The 18753-nt window shown below is 39.5% G+C and overlaps 1 protein-coding gene across 1 annotated transcript in view; it reads right to left on the bottom strand.

Moving 5' to 3' along the window:
* Positions 1-6561, bottom strand: part of INSC (INSC spindle orientation adaptor protein) — a 106014-nt gene extending 99453 nt beyond the window's left edge. Inside the window, exon 1 of the mRNA XM_072865136.1 lies at positions 6482-6561. Within this exon, the coding sequence (XP_072721237.1) occupies positions 6482-6534 (53 nt within the window). The 5' untranslated portion in view covers positions 6535-6561. The remainder of the gene's footprint in view (positions 1-6481) is intronic.
* Between the last annotated feature and the right edge of the window lie 12192 nt (positions 6562-18753).

Here is an 18753-nt window from a genome sequence, read left to right as displayed (position 1 = left end):
GCACTTCATGGATGGAAGGCATTGGTCCTAGAGCTCTGGAGGTAGCCTTGGAATTGCTTGCTTTCTGTTGGCTTACTGAAAACCTGCAAGTTATTTTGAACAATTCATAGAACAGTTTGGGTTGGAAGGGACCTTAAAGATCATCTAGTTCCAACCCCGCTGCCATGGGCAGGGACACCTTCCACTGGATCAGGTTGCTCAAAGACCCATCCAACCTGCCTTGGAACACTTCCAGGGACAGGGCATCCACAACTTCTCTGGGCAACCTGCTCCAGTGTCTCACCACCCTCACAGTGAAGAATTTCTTCCTAATATCTAATATAAATCTACCCTCTTTCAGTTTAAAACCACTAGTCATCGTCCTATCACTGCACTTCCTGATAAAGAGTCCCTTCCCATCTTTCCTCTAGGCCCCCTTTAAGTACTGGAAGGCCACTACAAGGTATCCCTGGAGACTTCTCTTCTCCAGGCTAAACAGCCCCAAGTCTCTCAGCCTGTCCTCATAAGGGAGCTACTCCAGCCCCCTGATGATCTTCATGGCCCTCCTCTGGACCCACCCAAGCAGATCCGTGTCTTTCTTATGCTGAGGGCACCAGAGCTGAACACAGTACTCTATATGGGGTCTCACAAGAGCGGAGTAGAGGGGGAGAATCACTTCCCTCAACCTGCTGGCCACGCTTCTTTTGATGCAGCCCAGCATATGGTTGGCTTTCTGGGCTGCGAGCACACATTGACAGCTCATATTCAGTTTTTCATCCACCAATATCCCCAAGTCCTTCTCCGCGGGGCTGCTCTCAATCCACCCATTGCCCAGCCTGTAACCATGTTTGAGATTGCCTGACCCAGGTGCAGGACCTTGCACTTGGCCTTGTTGAACTTGAGGTTCGCACAGGCCCACCTCTCCAGCCTGTGGATGGCAATTCATCCATAGTTCCCTGCAGTCTGCAATGAGGTGGTATTCCAGTTCACACCATCTGCTGAGAAAATAAAGTTTTGGGTTCTCTGTCACTGTGGATTCCTTAAATCCTTCAGTATTGTCCTTGGATTTTGAACCTAATCAACAAATTCTTCTCTTCTTTCACTTCACGTCCTCACTCTAACCCCCTCCAAGTCATCCCCAATTCCTCTAGATCTAAGGGGACAAACACATTATAAATTTCCAAATATCAATTTCATCTGGCTTTATACCTAGTCAGACAAGGAAACACAGATGCAGAACAATAGTTTTTCTCATAACCAAGTCAAAGCTGACCTCAAATTTTTATACTATAAAATTTGGTGTCTCCTCCACTTTAGCTCTCTGTATCTTAAGCTACTGCTAATTCAAGGGCCATCAAGGTATGGGCTTTGCAATAGGTCTGTTGCTATGTTGCTATCTCAGCTATGTGCAGGCTTCTTACACAGACCCTTCTAAATCCCTGCTCTTGCTGCATGTTAGAGAAGCACATTCCTCAGCAGAAATTATTACTTAGGAAAAGGTTTCAAATCTGAACTTAAAAACTAAACAAATCTGAACAAATCTGAACTGAAAAAAAATCTGATTTTTGTGTATGACACTGGCAAACACAAACTCCCAGGTTTTGTTTGGGTTTTTTAACTACTCCATTTATTTCAGTAAACTTAAGTTTGGGGCAAGATGTTACAATTCCTGGACTTAAAAGGCATACTTTTCTTACATTAACCATGTTCTTACTTCCATTGTAAAGTTGTTCCTATAACAGGATTTTTTTCTTAAGTTCTTTTATGAATCTCCTTCCTTCAGTAATTTCCATCATATCTTACATAGTGTACAGATCAGATGTAGTCACTACAGCTTGTATAGTTCCTTTCACCAGAGAGAGCGTGCATGCACAGCAAGCAGATCTCCAGCTACCACATTACCTACCATGCAGAAATACAAAAATAGCACTGCAAGAAATAAAAAACTTCAGACAAACAAAAAGTAGGCTAAAAAAAACCCCAAAAGGCATACTGGAAGAAATTCACATTTCTTAAGAGCTGATAGGTACTCTAACACTGATATTCTTCATAACAAAGGGCACGTTAATCTTAATTTGTATAACAGGACACCTAAGCAGATCCTCTAGAGAAGTCACTAAGAACACCTGCAGATACATAGTACATTTTAAAGGGCAATGCAAGGCTATAAATATGCATGGCATGACCTCATTCATATTGTTCTTTCATAGGACTCAGATCTTTAGTTCAACAAAAAAAGGAAGAAAGTAACAAAAGGAGGAAGGACTGGTTTTTTGCTTAAGAACTGGAGACAGGAAACCTGGATTCTATTTTTGGCTCTGCCACAGAAGTCTCTTATGGCAAACTTTTCCTGCTTAGGGGTGTCAAATGGAGGAAGTGATTTTGAGAGATGAAATGCTACAAAGGACTTAACCACAAGTACCTAGATATGAAAGGCTTATCTACTTTCTCTGCCTCATCTCCTTCATCTGAAGCAGTGATAAAAATTCTCATCTACATCCCAACGATGATGTAAACTTCCACCAGAAAACAACATAGTAATAGTATTAAAACCAGGAGAAAGAAACTAAATATAGACACCTATTAGGTTTATGTTCTTGGTCAAGGTTCTTGGTTCTTGGTTTATGTTCTCAAAGTATTCACTTTTTATAAGCAAACAAAGAAAACCCCTTTAAATAATCAGCATTGCCCTTTGTTTGTATGTGAGTTGAAATTATAACCTCCAGTATCATCTTTCATTTTTGAAGCTGTAAGGATGTTTAGACAATGTATTCAACAGTCCAGTGGTATTGCATTTCTGAAGATCAGGAAGACAAATTCTCTCTGCCCCCACCCCCACTTCATTTTCAAGAGTACCTCCATGATATATAGCCCAAATTTCAACAACTTTCAGCAAGATGAAGGGTTTTTTCAGTTTCATTTTTTGGTTTTGGATGTTTGTTTGATTTTGGTTTCGTTTGGGGTTTTTTTGGTGGTGGTAGTGGTGGTGGTTTTTTACCTAATTTCCATAGAAGACCTTCCTTTATTCCTTTTTTAAAAATATGTCTAATCATACTGTATTTCTCACAATAGCAACACTGAACTGAACGTATAATCCAAGAAGCAAAAACGGTGTTCTGCTTCACTTTTTGTTAGGAGCACTCTTTCTTTAGCTGAATGACTTCAGATTCAGCACTCCAAATGTTAAGTTTAGTTTACTATCCAATATGGAAAGTACAAGAAACCATGACTACAATGAAAAAAACTCGGTAAATTACAATTTTATCTTAAAGAAAACAAAAAGGATGAACTTTCATTACACAGGAGGCAGGGGGAGGGACAGAAGAGAAAGGCAGCTTCTTTTACATTGGCTTTCCCATCTGGAAAAACTCACCAGAAATATGGAAAAGCAATAGCAATAGAAAGATATGAGGAAAGGGTCATGACATTTTTCAAAAGCTATAGTAAAATAACTATACTTCAGAATGGGGATATATGCATCTCTAAGGACTATATACACACTTCACATGCTATAGCAAACTGGCCATCACTGATGGCAACAGATTACTTTTTATGGTCCTGTAAAGTGCTTTACGTAGGACTACTGACAGTTTTTGGAGAGTAACTACATCAGTTCTTTTTAAAAGTGATCTATTTCCAACTGTTTTCTCTGCTAAGAGTCAAAACTATCACTAATTGTAACTTCCTAACTCATTGAAGCAGAAAATAAAGTTTCTGTAACAATAATTTGTTTTTTTCCTCAGGATACTGTATAGTCTTAAATACTGTATCCATAGCAGTCTAGATGTCAATTAGAGAAAGCAGGTTTGACAGTATGTTAGAAAACCACTAGCATAGTGACTCAATACTCTAGAGGCTTTCCAATACAAGCTGTGATTTCCCACAAAATCTGAGGAGAGAGAAGAGTGTAAACAACAATTCATGCAGTACAGAGACTTGGTTTAAGGCCCCAGTTCTAAATTCCTTATACAGCCAAGATAACTGCTGACTTTAATGGCTGCTGTGGAAACACTTGGAATCAGTTTGTATGTGTATGGTACACTTTTCTTATGGAGACAGATATTATTGCTTGGGGTTGTGTCTGCTTTTACTTCTGAAAGAGTCTGACCTAAACATGAAGCAAGGCATGGTTGTGGTGCTACACAGGACTAACCTCAGTTGGATTTGTGTTACCTTTCGCCTGTGACAGGACACCACAGTGCATGCCTTTAAGTTAATTCAAGTCCCTCTCATGAAAAGCAGGAGCATGAACTGGAATCCTGAGGCAGGCATACAACCTAGGCTTGGTTACAGGAACAATAAAGAATAAATAATCCTTGAATCTTGTTAGTTATTTTGAAACCTGACTTAATCCTTTTAAATTCCCTATAGGATCCATATCACTCCTTTCTCTAACCCAGAGAAAAACATTTTGTACAATTCCTGGACTTTATTGACCTAGTCCATACTGTGTTCTTCTAGTCCATACTGTGTTCTTTCTACAAAATTCTTAGGGTAAAAACACATCTAATCATTTTCAGTACCAGCCTTCCCTGTGCTTTCACCTGTCTGACCACTGACAACTTCAGTCTGCCCATCTTGTTACATGGGCTTTCTTCAAAACAACCCGCATCAAAAGGAAAAAGGATTCTGTTTCAAAATAAACATGGAAAATTTATTTATTTTTGGAATTTATTTATGGAATATTTATTTATTTTTACATTTCACTATATAGAATTGCCCTGCTGAGCCAAGCAGTTTGCCAGAACATAGTGCTCGCTATATGGGACTTCTCCAGATCACTTCTTGTGCTAAGATACATCATAGTGCAGAGTCGATATAAGGCAGCATGGTTTTGTTCACATAGCATGGCAGAGTTCTCCTTCCCTGAATGCAGTAGAACTGACCTGCAGGCAGCTTCCTTTTCCAGAAATCTCTAGCCTACAAAATTCAGTGCTTTTCAATTCTGTACTACTGTTACTGTTGAGTGCTGCATGCATTATTCCTACTCCACATTTCCAGTTGCTAGCATAGAAAGTCTGCAGCTAATTTCCCCGTTTATGTGTTTGCAAACAAAACGTGCCACCATCAACCTGGATCAGCCTTTGCCATCCATAGGACCTACTGCCTTTGGTTCTGTTTGCAGCTAGTCTTCTACTACAATAAGAGGCTTCACTAGCCCATTTTGCAACCTAAGTTCTTGACATAGCAGTTGGCTTTAACAACTTCTTTGACTTTTTGATCCAGGATTCTGCTTCTGGAACCCATTAGTTATCACCAAGCAATTAACCTGGATGTCTGGAACCTTATCTGACCATTGGGTTAGCCTGAGCATTTCCATAGCAAAGTCATTAATCTGCCTTCACTACTGTGTGCATCTCAAGTGATATTCCATGGCTCCATCCCATGGAAGAAAATTAAACTAATAACTGAGACAGGACACCTCAGTGCTGTTTATACTAGTCCACTCCATGCTTGGCTATTCACGGCTTCTAGGGCTCACTGATTTCCAAAGCAAGTTTTGGCTAGAATCAGTTACCTTGGCACCTGGGGACCACAAACTATGTTCCTCCACATAACATTTCTTCCAGAAGACAATATACTCATATGGTCTTACTGTGACTGTGAACTTAATGGCATTATCAAAGTATCTGCTGGAAGACTTGGGCAGGAAAGGTAGAGAAATATCAAATTCCTGGTGAAGAAAAGCATCACATTTTGAGATTGCATGTCAGCAGCCAGTTGATTACAATAAAGACTTACAATCTGACCTGAAGAAGGAAGACTAGGAAAAAGACTGAAATTTTAATCCTTTTTATTTTTTATTTTATTCCTGCATTCAGCAGCCCCCAGCCCCCCCCCAGAAAAAAAGATCAGTTGTGCCACATATCAAGACTATAGTTCAATGAGAATGCAGAAGGTTATTGTATTCATTATTCATTTTTTTCTTTTCATGGAACCTCCGTTATGCTAGAACTGAAACTATACTATGCAGATGCAGCTAGTAGATGCCAAACAACAGCCAGGTTTTAAAAACCTGTTGATTAGTAGTCACCAATATCTCCAGTCCCACCAGGGCATCACAGACTAGAGAGATTATACTATAACCTTCATATCATATCTTCAGCTACACCTGAAGAAAGTCAACCAGGTTGAAGAAATTTATATTTATAGTTTTCAGCAGTCTTCACAGAGTGCAGAGAGTTCAGGTGATGTCCATCATGACAAAGAACTGATCCAGTAAATACAGTCACATCTCTACTGCAAACATGTTCGTCCATTTAAAATAATGACTGCATAATCACTGTCATGATTTACCAGACTGCAGGTATACAAATTTGCAAATGCCTTGAGAAATGCATCCCAGATTTCCACATTCATTTGCAACATTTTGCATGAACGTTACATAAAACTGAGTTTAAAAATAAGCCTTTAAGCATCTTTGGATCCTCAAAGGAAAGTGCAGCTGCAGCCTTAGAGTCATTTAATCACTCAAGTCTGGATGACAGAGTGCACCACTTACCGCTGAACAGGTAACGGAAGGGAATCTAAGTGGTCCTCGCCCTTAAAAGCCATATTTATCCTGTTCTTATGTGCACTTCTCCATAGGCTAGAATCTAGGAAGAAAACAAACAGTCGTTTAGTAATCCTAGGGAAACTCAGGCCTCTTCAGTCCAGGATAGCATGGCATTCTCCTACTGATCTGTGGAGCTAAGTCATTAAAAACAATTTAAAAGACTTATTTTCCTCAGGCTACCACACAACTCCAGCAGATAACCAAGGCCATTAAGGACATTTCATGGCATAAGCAACATAGGGTTTGCATATTCCTGAACTTCCTGGACTACTGCACAGGTCAGAGCCATCTGGGTTGAACATTTCTGAGTTAATATCAAATTATTATTTAGCCTCATTTATTTTCAACTAACTTGAACTCTAGAGGAAATTGATTTAGTATGATTGTAATTCTTCAGGTTATTGTGAGAAAGATTGCAAGAGAAAGCAAGTGTATGCTCATATGATTTCAGGATCATTTAGTATTACATTTACAGAAAGGCCCTTGATGTCTAAGTTACTGAAGTATTGGATCCTTCCATGTTAAACAGTTTCATTTTTCTATCAGTTTGAAATGCTGTACACATCTTTTTCCTCCATGTTTTTCCTTTATACCTGGTGACCAAGAGACGCATCCAAACACTACTGTACTAGAGAGATGCAAGAGAGAAGGAGAAAGAGAGCCTCCTCATTTTCACAAAAAGGAGGGGTGCTGTCTCCCTCCCTCTTCTTTTAATTAGCGCCATCTTACATTAGGGCATTACCCACTATGGATCAATGCATGTTCTCAACAAAAGCCAGAGAGGATTTATTCTACCAGAAAAGATGAAGTCATTCCCACTCACCCACATGGCTAGAGGAAGAACTAATGCAAAATACTTGAAGGAAAAGATTAATCCATGACTCAAGAAGAACAAGGAGGAGATGAATGAATTTGGAGGAGACAGGAACAGTGGGGAAATGATGCTTTCTTAGATGTGAAGAAAAACCTGGGATCAATGGATCTCACTCTTGGAGAAAACACTTTACGTAGGAAATTAATGCTGTTTGTGTCGCTAACTGAGGCAGAATGTTTTTGATGTAGCCACTTGTGAAATTCTGCCATTTGGTTATTGGCTATATTCTGCAAGCTGAGTCAGCCAGCATTTAAGATACTTGCCACTCCAAATTGCTCTTAATTGACACAGAGTGGTCTTCAGCATCTTTCCTAGCAAACTGATCTCATTGCTAATGCATGTCCTTGTTTTTTTTCCAAGATCCCACAAACATTGTCCTGAGTACATAAAAGTATTACAAACAGAGTAATGTATTCACATGCTCTGTCTACTGTTAGTGCCAGATTGCTTTGGTAATGGTGTTGTCCTGTGTTCCTCCCCACCTGCCGAATTTTCCTGGAAAAAACAAACTTAATCTTCTTAGCCCATGCATCTAATGAAGGAGTATATTGAAATATGGGAGAAGAATCTGTTTAAAAAAATAATAATAATTAAAAATAGGCAGTTTAAGTGTTACTGAATTCTCTGATTTAAAAAGATTGCAAATATCAGATATTTGACAGACTGTGCCTGAAAATTGATATTCCCAAGTATGAAAATATTAGTATATATCCTTCTGCTCCCATGACACACAAAAATTTGAAAAAGAAGCTTACTGTTGTTTTTTTAAAGCATTTAGCATATGATGCACAGACTTCACTAACAACTGGAATAAATCAGCGATCCTCATTTCTTTTTACTAGTGGAATTTTTTGTCTCTTTGTCAAAGAAATTTAAGATTACCAAATAAAAATAATCATATAATCAGATTTACTGGAAATAGCCAATTATCACGATTATCACTATCTTCATTTGAGAAGATACCTTTAATCAAAATGAACATGTCTGCATAAAGTCTTATTATCCAAGATGAAGGCTCCTCTCCTAAACCCTATCATGTAAAGGACCGAGAAAATAGTCTCTCAGTCTGCAGAAGTACAGACTTCATGGACACAAGCTGTCTCCTTCTGCTCAGCATCAGGCACAGGATTTACCTTCTTATGCTACCAACACAAAATCAACAGCTTCCCTCTGGCAAGCTAAAGCTACTTCACCATTAGCGCAGCCCACTAACAATTTCTATACATACAAATCAAAGCATCTGCTTGTACTCCATTAGTTGTGATTGGTGACATAATGTACACAGACATAAATTAGGTTATTGCATGTCATTGTTCCCTATAAATTAGAAACCTGACAAAAATGCAGCTTTTTATATGCTGTCTTCCCACAAAACACACATTTATATTATGGCTGAGAGCCTTTAAAAACATGATCAACTCCTACTTAGAGGTTACTTATGCTCCAGGAACAATAACAAAATGCCACACCAATATCTTAACCAAACAGTCTGTCTCAAGCCTATGATTAGATATTAACTCAAATCTTTAAGCTTAAGTTGACATTGATCACATGAGGAAATGCTCTCCCCAAGCACCTGGCAGCCTGCCAGAGGACCAACTGTACCCCCAGGACAGCAAAGTACCACACTAGACCACCTAAACCCATGACTACAAGAGAGGTTGAAGACCCAGTGCCTGATATGGTACAGGCTCTGGTCCTGCTCAGAATGGCTGCTCCACATGCTGGGCAATTACGGTGCTCAATGGCAGATGTTGTTCGGTTTTCAGTGTTCTCATTCACCTTTCTGCATAAGACCAAGACCACTGTACTTCCTAGTAAAGACCATGACAGGACTGATGAATCCTTCTGTTTAGTTGATGCTGCTTTTTATTAAAGGCCACAACACAGTGTTGAGCTCTAGCTAGCATTCCTAAAAGGAATGTCTCCTGCTATAGCTGACCACGTTGATGACCGCCTTAAGCATCACATCAAGGCAAAGCAAGAAACTTTCAGAGTATCAAATTTTTCATCTTCTACAAAAAAAAACCTACTCGGGGTCAAAGGCTTCTTTACTCTGACAAATACAGGACAACAGACAGAGACACGCTGTTATTAACAGAAACACACATGCTAGCAACCTGTCATGAAAACCTCTCCAAGGCTTTTTCCTTGAGAGACTGAAACATGGGTAGGGCTATGTGCACAGCCTCTGCTGCAACTGCTGTCTGAGCCTCTGTGCAGAGGCACCAAGAAGTTCAATAGATTTCAAACAATGGCTATACGCAACTACAACAGGTGGCAAGCACAGGAGCACACGCACTCAAGGATACACAAACTGTAAGCATGTGCCCACATGCCTCAATCCTTCCCGCTAGCTGCTTCCTCACAGATGGTGGAGACAGTGTGGCAGCAAGCAGAGCTACAGATCTGAAACAGTGCCTGAAGTCAGAGACCTTTCTCCTAATGACCATTTAAAAGATGCCCCTCTGACTTAAAATTTCATAAAAATGTATCTATATACATATTTTGTATATATGTTATACATGTCTACACATACACACACACTAATATTTATTAAGTATATACTTACTAATAGGCAGCATTAGCAGAGTTGTGCAGGGGAGGCTAACAGTTTTTTTGCACTGGCTTAAGTGGCCACTGATCAGGCCCACAGCTGGTCAGAGATGCTGTCTAGGTAAACTTGTACCAAAAAAATAACACTACTTGTAATTCACAATAGTTGTCATTTTGGTACAAGCCTGAGTGACACTTATGCTGAAATAATAAAATTGTCATTCTTGGACTATTATAAGGCCAATTTTTTAATACCTTACATAGGATTTTACATAAGTAAATGTCTGCGCATAGACTTGTATTGCAATTATAAATAATGACTTATAATCAGTTTAATTCTTTGGGTAGATAGCAGTGTGTGCATGTGGAATTAGATGTATTCAAGGCAGCAGACTCTCCTTGTGTCCTTCATCTTTCTCTTTGTCATGTCAACACTGAATTAAATATTAAGATGTTATTTCCTCGTGTTTACTAGATAGATGTAGATAAGCAGACCACAAACCACATTTCATTGCTATCAAAGACAGTCAGCCAAAAGCTTCTTTCAGAGAACTACTACACAAGAAGAAAACAAAGCATCACACCTGAAACAGCATGTAAGCATTGCTCACAGAAAAAACAGTGTCAGCAGAGGATGTGACCTTCATGGCCAAAAAAACCCCAAAAAAACCAAAACACACACCACCAGGAAGAGGTAACTTGCTTATATACAAGCACCAGGCCCTGATGCTGTCAACTGACACAGAGAACTAAAAACAGCTTAAAAAGCTGTCAAGCTAGCCCAGCCATAAGTTAAAGAAGGAGGAGTCTCATCCTAAACAGCAGGCTTGGCAGCAACTGTGAAACCTGTGCAAAGCACAGCAGCGCAGCTGGGAGCTGTCAAACCACTGGTTCCACAACAGCAGACTTCTCCTGCCTTACAGGAACTCCCTGCTGGGAGCCTCCTCTTGCACAAGTCTGTTTAGCATTGGGGAGCAGCTTCTACAGTGCAACATAGCTTTTTAGCATCCTACAAAAGATGTTCTTTCTGGTAGGAAAACAAATTGCATCTTGTAAAATCTCCCAATTTAAATTTCTTCTCCGTCATTCAACGTGTTAACTTATATTTAACAAGCTAGAAATTAGGAGGATTTTAGCAGTCAGGTATTCTGTTAGAAACACATCCATGTCCGAAAGTATCACAGTAACAGCACATATTCAAGGTGAAATAAGTGTGACTCACCCACTCCTACTACTGATGGCCCTAAGGAAGTTCTCCACCACAAAATGATGTCCCGAATAATTAAGCCCTGAAACTCACACAATTAAATTCACATTTTTGAGCTCATTCACTGCACACATGTCCACCCTTGTAAAGGCTTAAATCAAAAGGCCAATCCATGAACTTTTACCACCCCATTTCTAACCCCTAACATCATCATTTCAACAGTAAGAACATCTTAAAAGAAGGTCAATCAAGAGCATCATTTCTCTTTCCAAAAGACAGAAATTCACACATCTAGCCTTTGATTATTAATAATCATCAGAATTAGAAGAGCATGTTACCTGTAAGTAATATGGTTAACCTGAGAATAAGAAGTCATTAGCTAAAAGTCATTTCAGACTAGATATCATTTGATTAATATGAAGAGTTCCTGTCTGTAGTAAAGTACAATCTCTGTTCTGCCAAACAGTGCCTGTCCTTATTTTACAATTCTGGGAGTCTGGGAATCATTAGTTATTATTCTCCTGGTACACAGAATAACTGTTAATGGAATGCCACAAATCAAATTAAGAGCAAAATTCTGACAGCGTTTATGTGATAGGTCAGAAAGTAAATACATACACTCTGTCCTTCAGCAACACGTCAGGTCCATCAGAAGTTTTTCACACTAACCATTTGAGGACTCAGGATTCTGTTGTCATTTTGCATTATAACAGGCTTACAGAGACATGAATTAATTACAATAGTAAGAGCCAACTCAGAATTAAGCTGGGTGTCACAAATCTAAGAAGCCATAAAACCAGGAACAAGAAATAATGAAGAGTCCTTCAAATGATGCATTAAAATGGGTTGTATTAGCATGGGAACATATAAACAGATGTATGTACCACGCCCCTAGAATGTAAAATTAAACCTAGAAGAGGGAGAGGTGGGAACAGGCGCTACCTGCAGCATTCTTTCATGGCAGCTGCTCTTGCAGAGCCAATAATCAAAGAGGAAGCACTGCTGAGTAGTTTATGCCTTACACTTCAACTACAATCTGAAACAAAAATCCATTTTTACTCACACAGGATTTTAATTTTAATGCATATTTCTTCCCATCTTTTCTCTGTTTTCTGCAGAGACATGATCTCATTTTAAACAAGTCACTATCTTTGACAATATCCCTTTTTATATATCATAGAATCAGAGGATGGTTTGGGTTGGAAGGGACCTTAAAGGTCATCTAGTTCCAACCCCCCTGCCATGGGCAGGGCCACCTTCCACTGGATCAGGTTGCTCAATGCCTCATCCAACCTGGCCTTGAATAGATACATATAAAAATATATATAATATATATTGTATAATATAGTATGCATTTATATAACATTTATTTAAATATATTGTTATATTCAATTATATTATTTTTCTATTTTTCTAAAATATTTTCTATTTTATTATTTTATAACTATTTCATATTATTTATATTAAATATTTATAAAATATGTATTATATACATGCATATAAAAAAGGGATATGATGTGTGTGTATCTATCTATCTAATGTAGTTATTCCTGCAAACTGAAGTCTGTGCTACTTCTCTTCTGTTCTGGATTTTTCTCATTTTAGCCTTACTGTATACAGATATACCTTAGAAATATAGGGGGAAAAAAAGGGGAGATGCAGATAAAGATCTATCTCAGTTCAAATAGATCATCCTATAAATTCAGACAAGGAACATTATTTTGTAGATCTTAAGACAGCACAAGAAGTGCAACATTGCCAACCACAAATATCAAGGGGGCGGGGGAGAAATCTGAAGCCAGTCCCTTAAGACACGGTCTCATTCATCTGCATACAGAGTTTGATTCCTTCATTCACCTTTCTGGTTTCAACGCCTTCAGGATGTCCTCCTTGAACATATACAATTTCTTCTTTGCGATCACCACAACGCAAAAGTCTGCTTTTAAAGCAAGGGATGTTGGCTTTTTCATTCCTTTTCTTTATTTTAGCAAGTGGATCATATGGAAACACACTAAGTAGAATATCTGCAATGCAACCAGAAGATCTGATTCCACTGGGAGGGGAAGCATAGACCCATGTTACCCAGACAATCTAGCTTTCTCCATGACAAAGCATACGTATAACCACAGAGATTAGGAATGGAAGAGATCTGTCATCACATGCACTACAGTCAGTCCTTTTGCCAAGGCATGAGTTTTCTTACAATGTATCTTTAGCAAATTTTCCCATTTAAATATAAAATCACTAGAAAGATGGAGTTTGCATCATCGTGGACTACATTATGAAAATATTTAAAATAAGGAAATAGAGAAGGGCATAACAGACTTTAAGATTTCCTTCCCCCCCCCGCCCCCCCCCCCCCCGAATTATTTTGGGCAAAAAGCCACTGGGCTAATCACTTAGTTGGCATCTTTTTTTAAATCTTATCAGTGAAAATCTTTAAAATCTCTCTGTCTGGAAGAAGCACACCGATTTATATGGATGGCAATATTATGGGAGCAAACTGATTAGTGGCCACATTTCTAGCAATTAGCATTTTAGAGGCAGTTTCACTGGAAAAAAATTTGCTTTTGAGGTTCAGGAACTGAATAATAGGTGGCAAGTTGGTGCACTCCAGAGCTATATTTTACCTTTTATGTGATGCAGAATAATCACCATATAAAAATATTTATTGGTTCTCAGAGCAGTATTAATGCAACTTGACACTATAAAATGCTGAGACATACAACTCCTCTGTATTTACGCTTCCCTTGCTTTCTGACAGACTGCGTAGTGCTTTCCCCCTCCCTTCTTAAAAGAAACCAAACAGCCAATTTGACATCACCTGCACCAACACAAGTCTCAATTCAAACACTCACAATAGGGGCATCCCTGTTCCTGGCTATGGCTTCTTGGTTTTGAAGGTATTTCTGAAGAGAAACAGATAAACAAGCTTTAACTGCATGGTTTGCAGACCACCCCTCTTCGCTGTGGATCGCCCTCGGCCGTGGCGGTGCCTGCATCGATGGCCTCTACGTGGTGTGAGGGCTTTCTCTTCGGAGATGCCCAGGTGCCATCAGACCGAAGAACAACTCCCCCTCTCCATTTTGGAGGATTTTTTTCTTTTTTTTTTCTCCCCCCCCGCCCCCGACTAGCTATAAGGCAGCAATCAGGGACACACAAGCTGTAAACTCAGTGCCTCACAGGCATGGGTCTGAGGGCCCTCACACCCCCTGTGAGGGGAGCCCCCAGCTGCCGCCCACCTGTTGGAACCGGTTCCAGCCGGCCCTGAGGTAAGCAGAAGCCCAGCGGCAGAACGCAGCGCCAGCCCAAACCACGCTGCCAGGACCGCGGCCTCGGGGCTGAGGGGGACCGTGAGGAAACTGCTGCCGGCACCGCCTCAACCTCCCAGGTCTCCCTGAAAATAAGGGCAGTTGAAGACAGGCTAGGGGCTCCCCCACACTTCCCCAACATCTATGTTAGAGATCAGAGGTTTGTGTTGATAAAAAGGTTTGTGGCAATAAATTAACTCAAGTGAAATTCCCCTGCTTTGGTCTGATTTACCCTCGACACCATAGCCACATGCAAACACCATCCAATCTAAAGGATTTAATCTTGTCTCCTCAACAGGAGATGGGACCTTGTGCCTTCCCAGTCCCCTTGTGGAAAGATCAGAAATAAAAGGGCTGTTATTTCAACTAGCCATTGTGTAGGGCACAAAGAAAAATAGGACTAGATTTTTTGCACCTTACCTTGTACAAGCCTGTGCAAGTGTAGACTATGCTGCTCGGAAAAAATGCCTACGGGATATCGCTATTTTATTGTTATTTGTTAACATGAGGCTTCTAGATGTAATGAAATTACAGCTAAGATTCATTATTCCCCCAAAAAACATCAAAAAATTCCAGAAGGAGCTTGCAATGAAAAGACATAAAACAAAATCATCTCCCTATCCAGGCAGGAAATACAGAAACAGAAATTAAGTGACTTACCCAAAGTTAAACATGAGACAAGTACAGACTGAAACCAAATATTCCAATGTTTAATACTGTAAATAAGTACATAGAGAAGACAATAACCTTGTATTTAACAACTTCAATGAAGGGAAAAGAATAAGGACCTACACAAGTTACTCACTTGCTGCAAGGAAAGATGACAATAATATCTTTGCACGTCTCTGTATACAACCCATTTTCTGTAATGAAAGGATTTCATCTTACTTAATATCCATTCCAGTTAGTCAGACAGGCAGTCTGAAAGACATCTTTACTTACATTGATATTCTTCTAAAGAACAAAAAAAAAGTCTGACATTTTAACAGAGATGAGCAAAACAATATTATTAATTCAGGTTACAGCCCACACTAGCCAAGTCTTTATTGGAAGTATCACAAGGCATTACATGGTAAACAGTGGTGGTATTTTCACAATATTTGCCAGTAGCCATCAAGTTTTTCATTTTACAGAGTTAATATCCAGTTGCTCTTTTTTGTCATAACTCCAAAAACCTTAAAACCAGCTTTAGACCAATACAGATAAACACACATTTACCTAAAAGTTAACACAAACACAAAAGGCCAAGAATAGCGCTCTCTAGTCATTGAGCAACTTCTCTAACTGAATTACCAATAAACTTGTTAACTTCTACCACTAAAGTTTATCATAATTTTTTCCCCTTTCCCCTACATACTGGGGAAAAGAAAGAAAAGGACAAAGAGCTATAGAAAAGTTAAAATGGAAGAAGATAAATAAGAGATGTCAAAGTTATTGCCTGCTAATAAGGTATCTCAACAGAATACAAGAACAGGAGATCTAGTTTAGTGACAAGCATGCGAGATGAGCCAACACACACCAAGGAACATGTAAAGCAAGTGTGGTTGAGCTATATAGTTTCAAGGATCCCAGCCCTCTGAACAGCGATTCTTCTCCACTAGGCTACCTTCATGCTAATCGCAGTCTCTAACTTTAAGCATGTCTTTTCTAGATAGAGACAACAAATCCAGTAGATGAACACAAACTTCTTCCTACAAGCTGAAAAAAAAAAAAAAATCAGAATATGTTTGTGAAATTACCTATACACAAAAATTACAAACTTTTGAGCTACAGCAACATGTGTTGTTTCTATTTCTTGCTTTTTTCCTTTAATAACTCAAATTAACACCTCCAGACAGCCTATCAGCAGAACTATGTTGCCTAGTCATTATAATTCTACATAAAGGTCAAGTAATAAAGCAGCAGTGGGCTTTTTCCCTTTTTAAGGAGAAAATACTGCATTTATATTTTTGAACCACTGCCAAAGAGTATCCGATCATCAGACATCTTCTCCATCTGTCCCTCGCAGAAAACAACGTGAAGGAGCCAAAAAGCTGTAATAACAATGCAGATAGGGAATCTCCAGCAGGACTAGAGGCAGAACTGCTCTGTAGGATCATTCCCGTATTCGGTGTCTCAGGGGCAGGTGTAATGTGACCAGCGCATATCTGGAAATCCCTAGCAAATCTAAAGGCTCGGGGGGACTTTGCAGCCTATACATATTAGATTAGATTTACACCAGAGATCACATTGTGTCTTGGGAACAGCTTGGAGCAGAAAGTGCAAAGCCTACTTCAAGTCAGCATGCTGCACTCAGTCTTTGTGTCAAAAGCACTCCTGAGCCTCTGGCCACAGAGCTCCAGAAGGCCAAGCAAAAAAAGTTGAAACGGTATTGTCTGATGTAATGGCACAGTTTTCATGGGGGTTTGGTGGGGTTTTTTTCTTTTTGGAGTTTTTGGTTTGGTTTTTTGTTTTTAATGTTTCCCCCCTGCCCCCCCAATTCATAGGCCGAAGTTTTAGTATGGAAGGGCCAAGGAGCAGAGCACAGGCAACAAAACAACAGAAAGACACACAAGGAGAGGAGCGTTCTTTGTTAGCAAGTAAAGTTTGGATGTTGATGGATGTACATATGAAGAACTACACCGCACCTGAGAGCTTATAACATTACTGATCCTGACAGAACAAAGCTGGATGCCCTTTTCCAGAAATGTGTCCATCAGTGAAAAGTTTGTATGACTAAGGAGTCAGTGAAAATGGGAAAGAAAGAGCTTCAGGGTTTGCCACTTACACTCAGTACAAGGACTAAAATATTAGGATAGAGCAAAGAGGGCTTTGTGCTAGGCCTTTTGTTTTTTTTCTTTTGTTTAAAATCCAGCTGTGCTATAGAGCCAACACAACATCCTCCATGAGCTTAGAGCAATATTGAGTAATATACATCATAACTCTGTATGACGCATTACCATTCCTACAAATATTGTAACTCAGTAGGGGCCTGTGTAATCTGATTTTAAAAGTGACTACCTACATGTCACAGTACTTTTACTTAGTAAAGCCCCAAATTTGGAAGGTATACAAGTTACGGCTTATATCTTCTTTCTCATTGGTAACTCCCAGATACATAGCAAGTTACTGGAGTCCAGCAACTTCGCATCTATCAGCTGAACCACAGTAACTGGCTGCGCTCCTCAGCTGACATTCGATAACCTATTATGCAAAGGAACTGGCATGCAAGTTTTGAGTACATGATGAGCTACCTCACTATCTGTTCCAGGATGGCTGTATTATTTTTTCTCATGATTTTCTAAAAAGCAGTATTGAAAGAAGAGAAAAATTATCTTTTAAACTGTACAAGTCTCACTGCAGAAGAGGCCTAATGTTTTGATAAATATTTCTCATTATTATCATGAGTTTTTAATAGTTTGTGATGGCACAAGTAGAGAGACTATACACCAGAATTAGTTGGAAGTAAAGGTCCCAGAGCCAAGCTTTTGCTATTAGTAGCCAAATTCAACAAATTCCTCATCATTAGGCTTAGGAGTGCTCAGATTCCAGACTTTATTTTTCCTCCCCATAGAAAAACATAACTGTGACCTTGGGTTTTTTATCCACAATTTTGGCTTGAGCCTTGCAGTTATTTATGACTACACCACAGAACTTGCTCATTAATACTTCACTGAAAGTCAGACAGATACACATTAGATTCACATTTGGAAAGCAATCTGTTCACTCCCTTCCAATACAAGCTTGTACACTACTAACCTTCCAGGCACATGAGACTGGTAAGACTAAGGAAATCTGTAAGTGTGAAAGTTCTCCATGAACTTCCATTCCCAGAAATCTGGTGTTCAACACCATTTCAGGTGCAAACGCACCAAAACTTAGCAGAGGTCACAGAGCTGATCCATTTCCCTGAAAACTTCAGTCTTCAGGCTTGTTACTGTTGTTACTGTGATATGTGGGCTGTGGAGCAGACAATCTTCCATTTACAGGAACAGGACAAGAGTAGCCAAGTAAACTCCAAATCTCTCCAGAGAGCTCGTTTCACTATTAAAAGATGAGCATTTTTCCATCTACCACCTCTACAGAGAGCATTTCATGTTTAAGAGTTTCATACATCTCCATTTTTCGTGATCAGCCTCAGAAAACTCTGCTCATCTCCAAATACTCATCATCTCCCAACATTGCCAATGCAACCAAAGCCAATAATTGGCCGCAGCAAGAGAGACATGTCTCTAGCCCCTCACGGGGACAGAGTCTATATTTCACCTGCAAATATGGCTTTCATTATTTG

This window comes from Ciconia boyciana, chromosome 6, assembly GCF_034638445.1.
Source record: "Ciconia boyciana chromosome 6, ASM3463844v1, whole genome shotgun sequence".
Lineage (NCBI taxonomy): Eukaryota > Metazoa > Chordata > Aves > Ciconiiformes > Ciconiidae > Ciconia > Ciconia boyciana.
The sequence above is the reverse complement of the archived record's forward strand: the minus strand, read 5'-3'. Positions and strand labels throughout refer to the sequence as shown.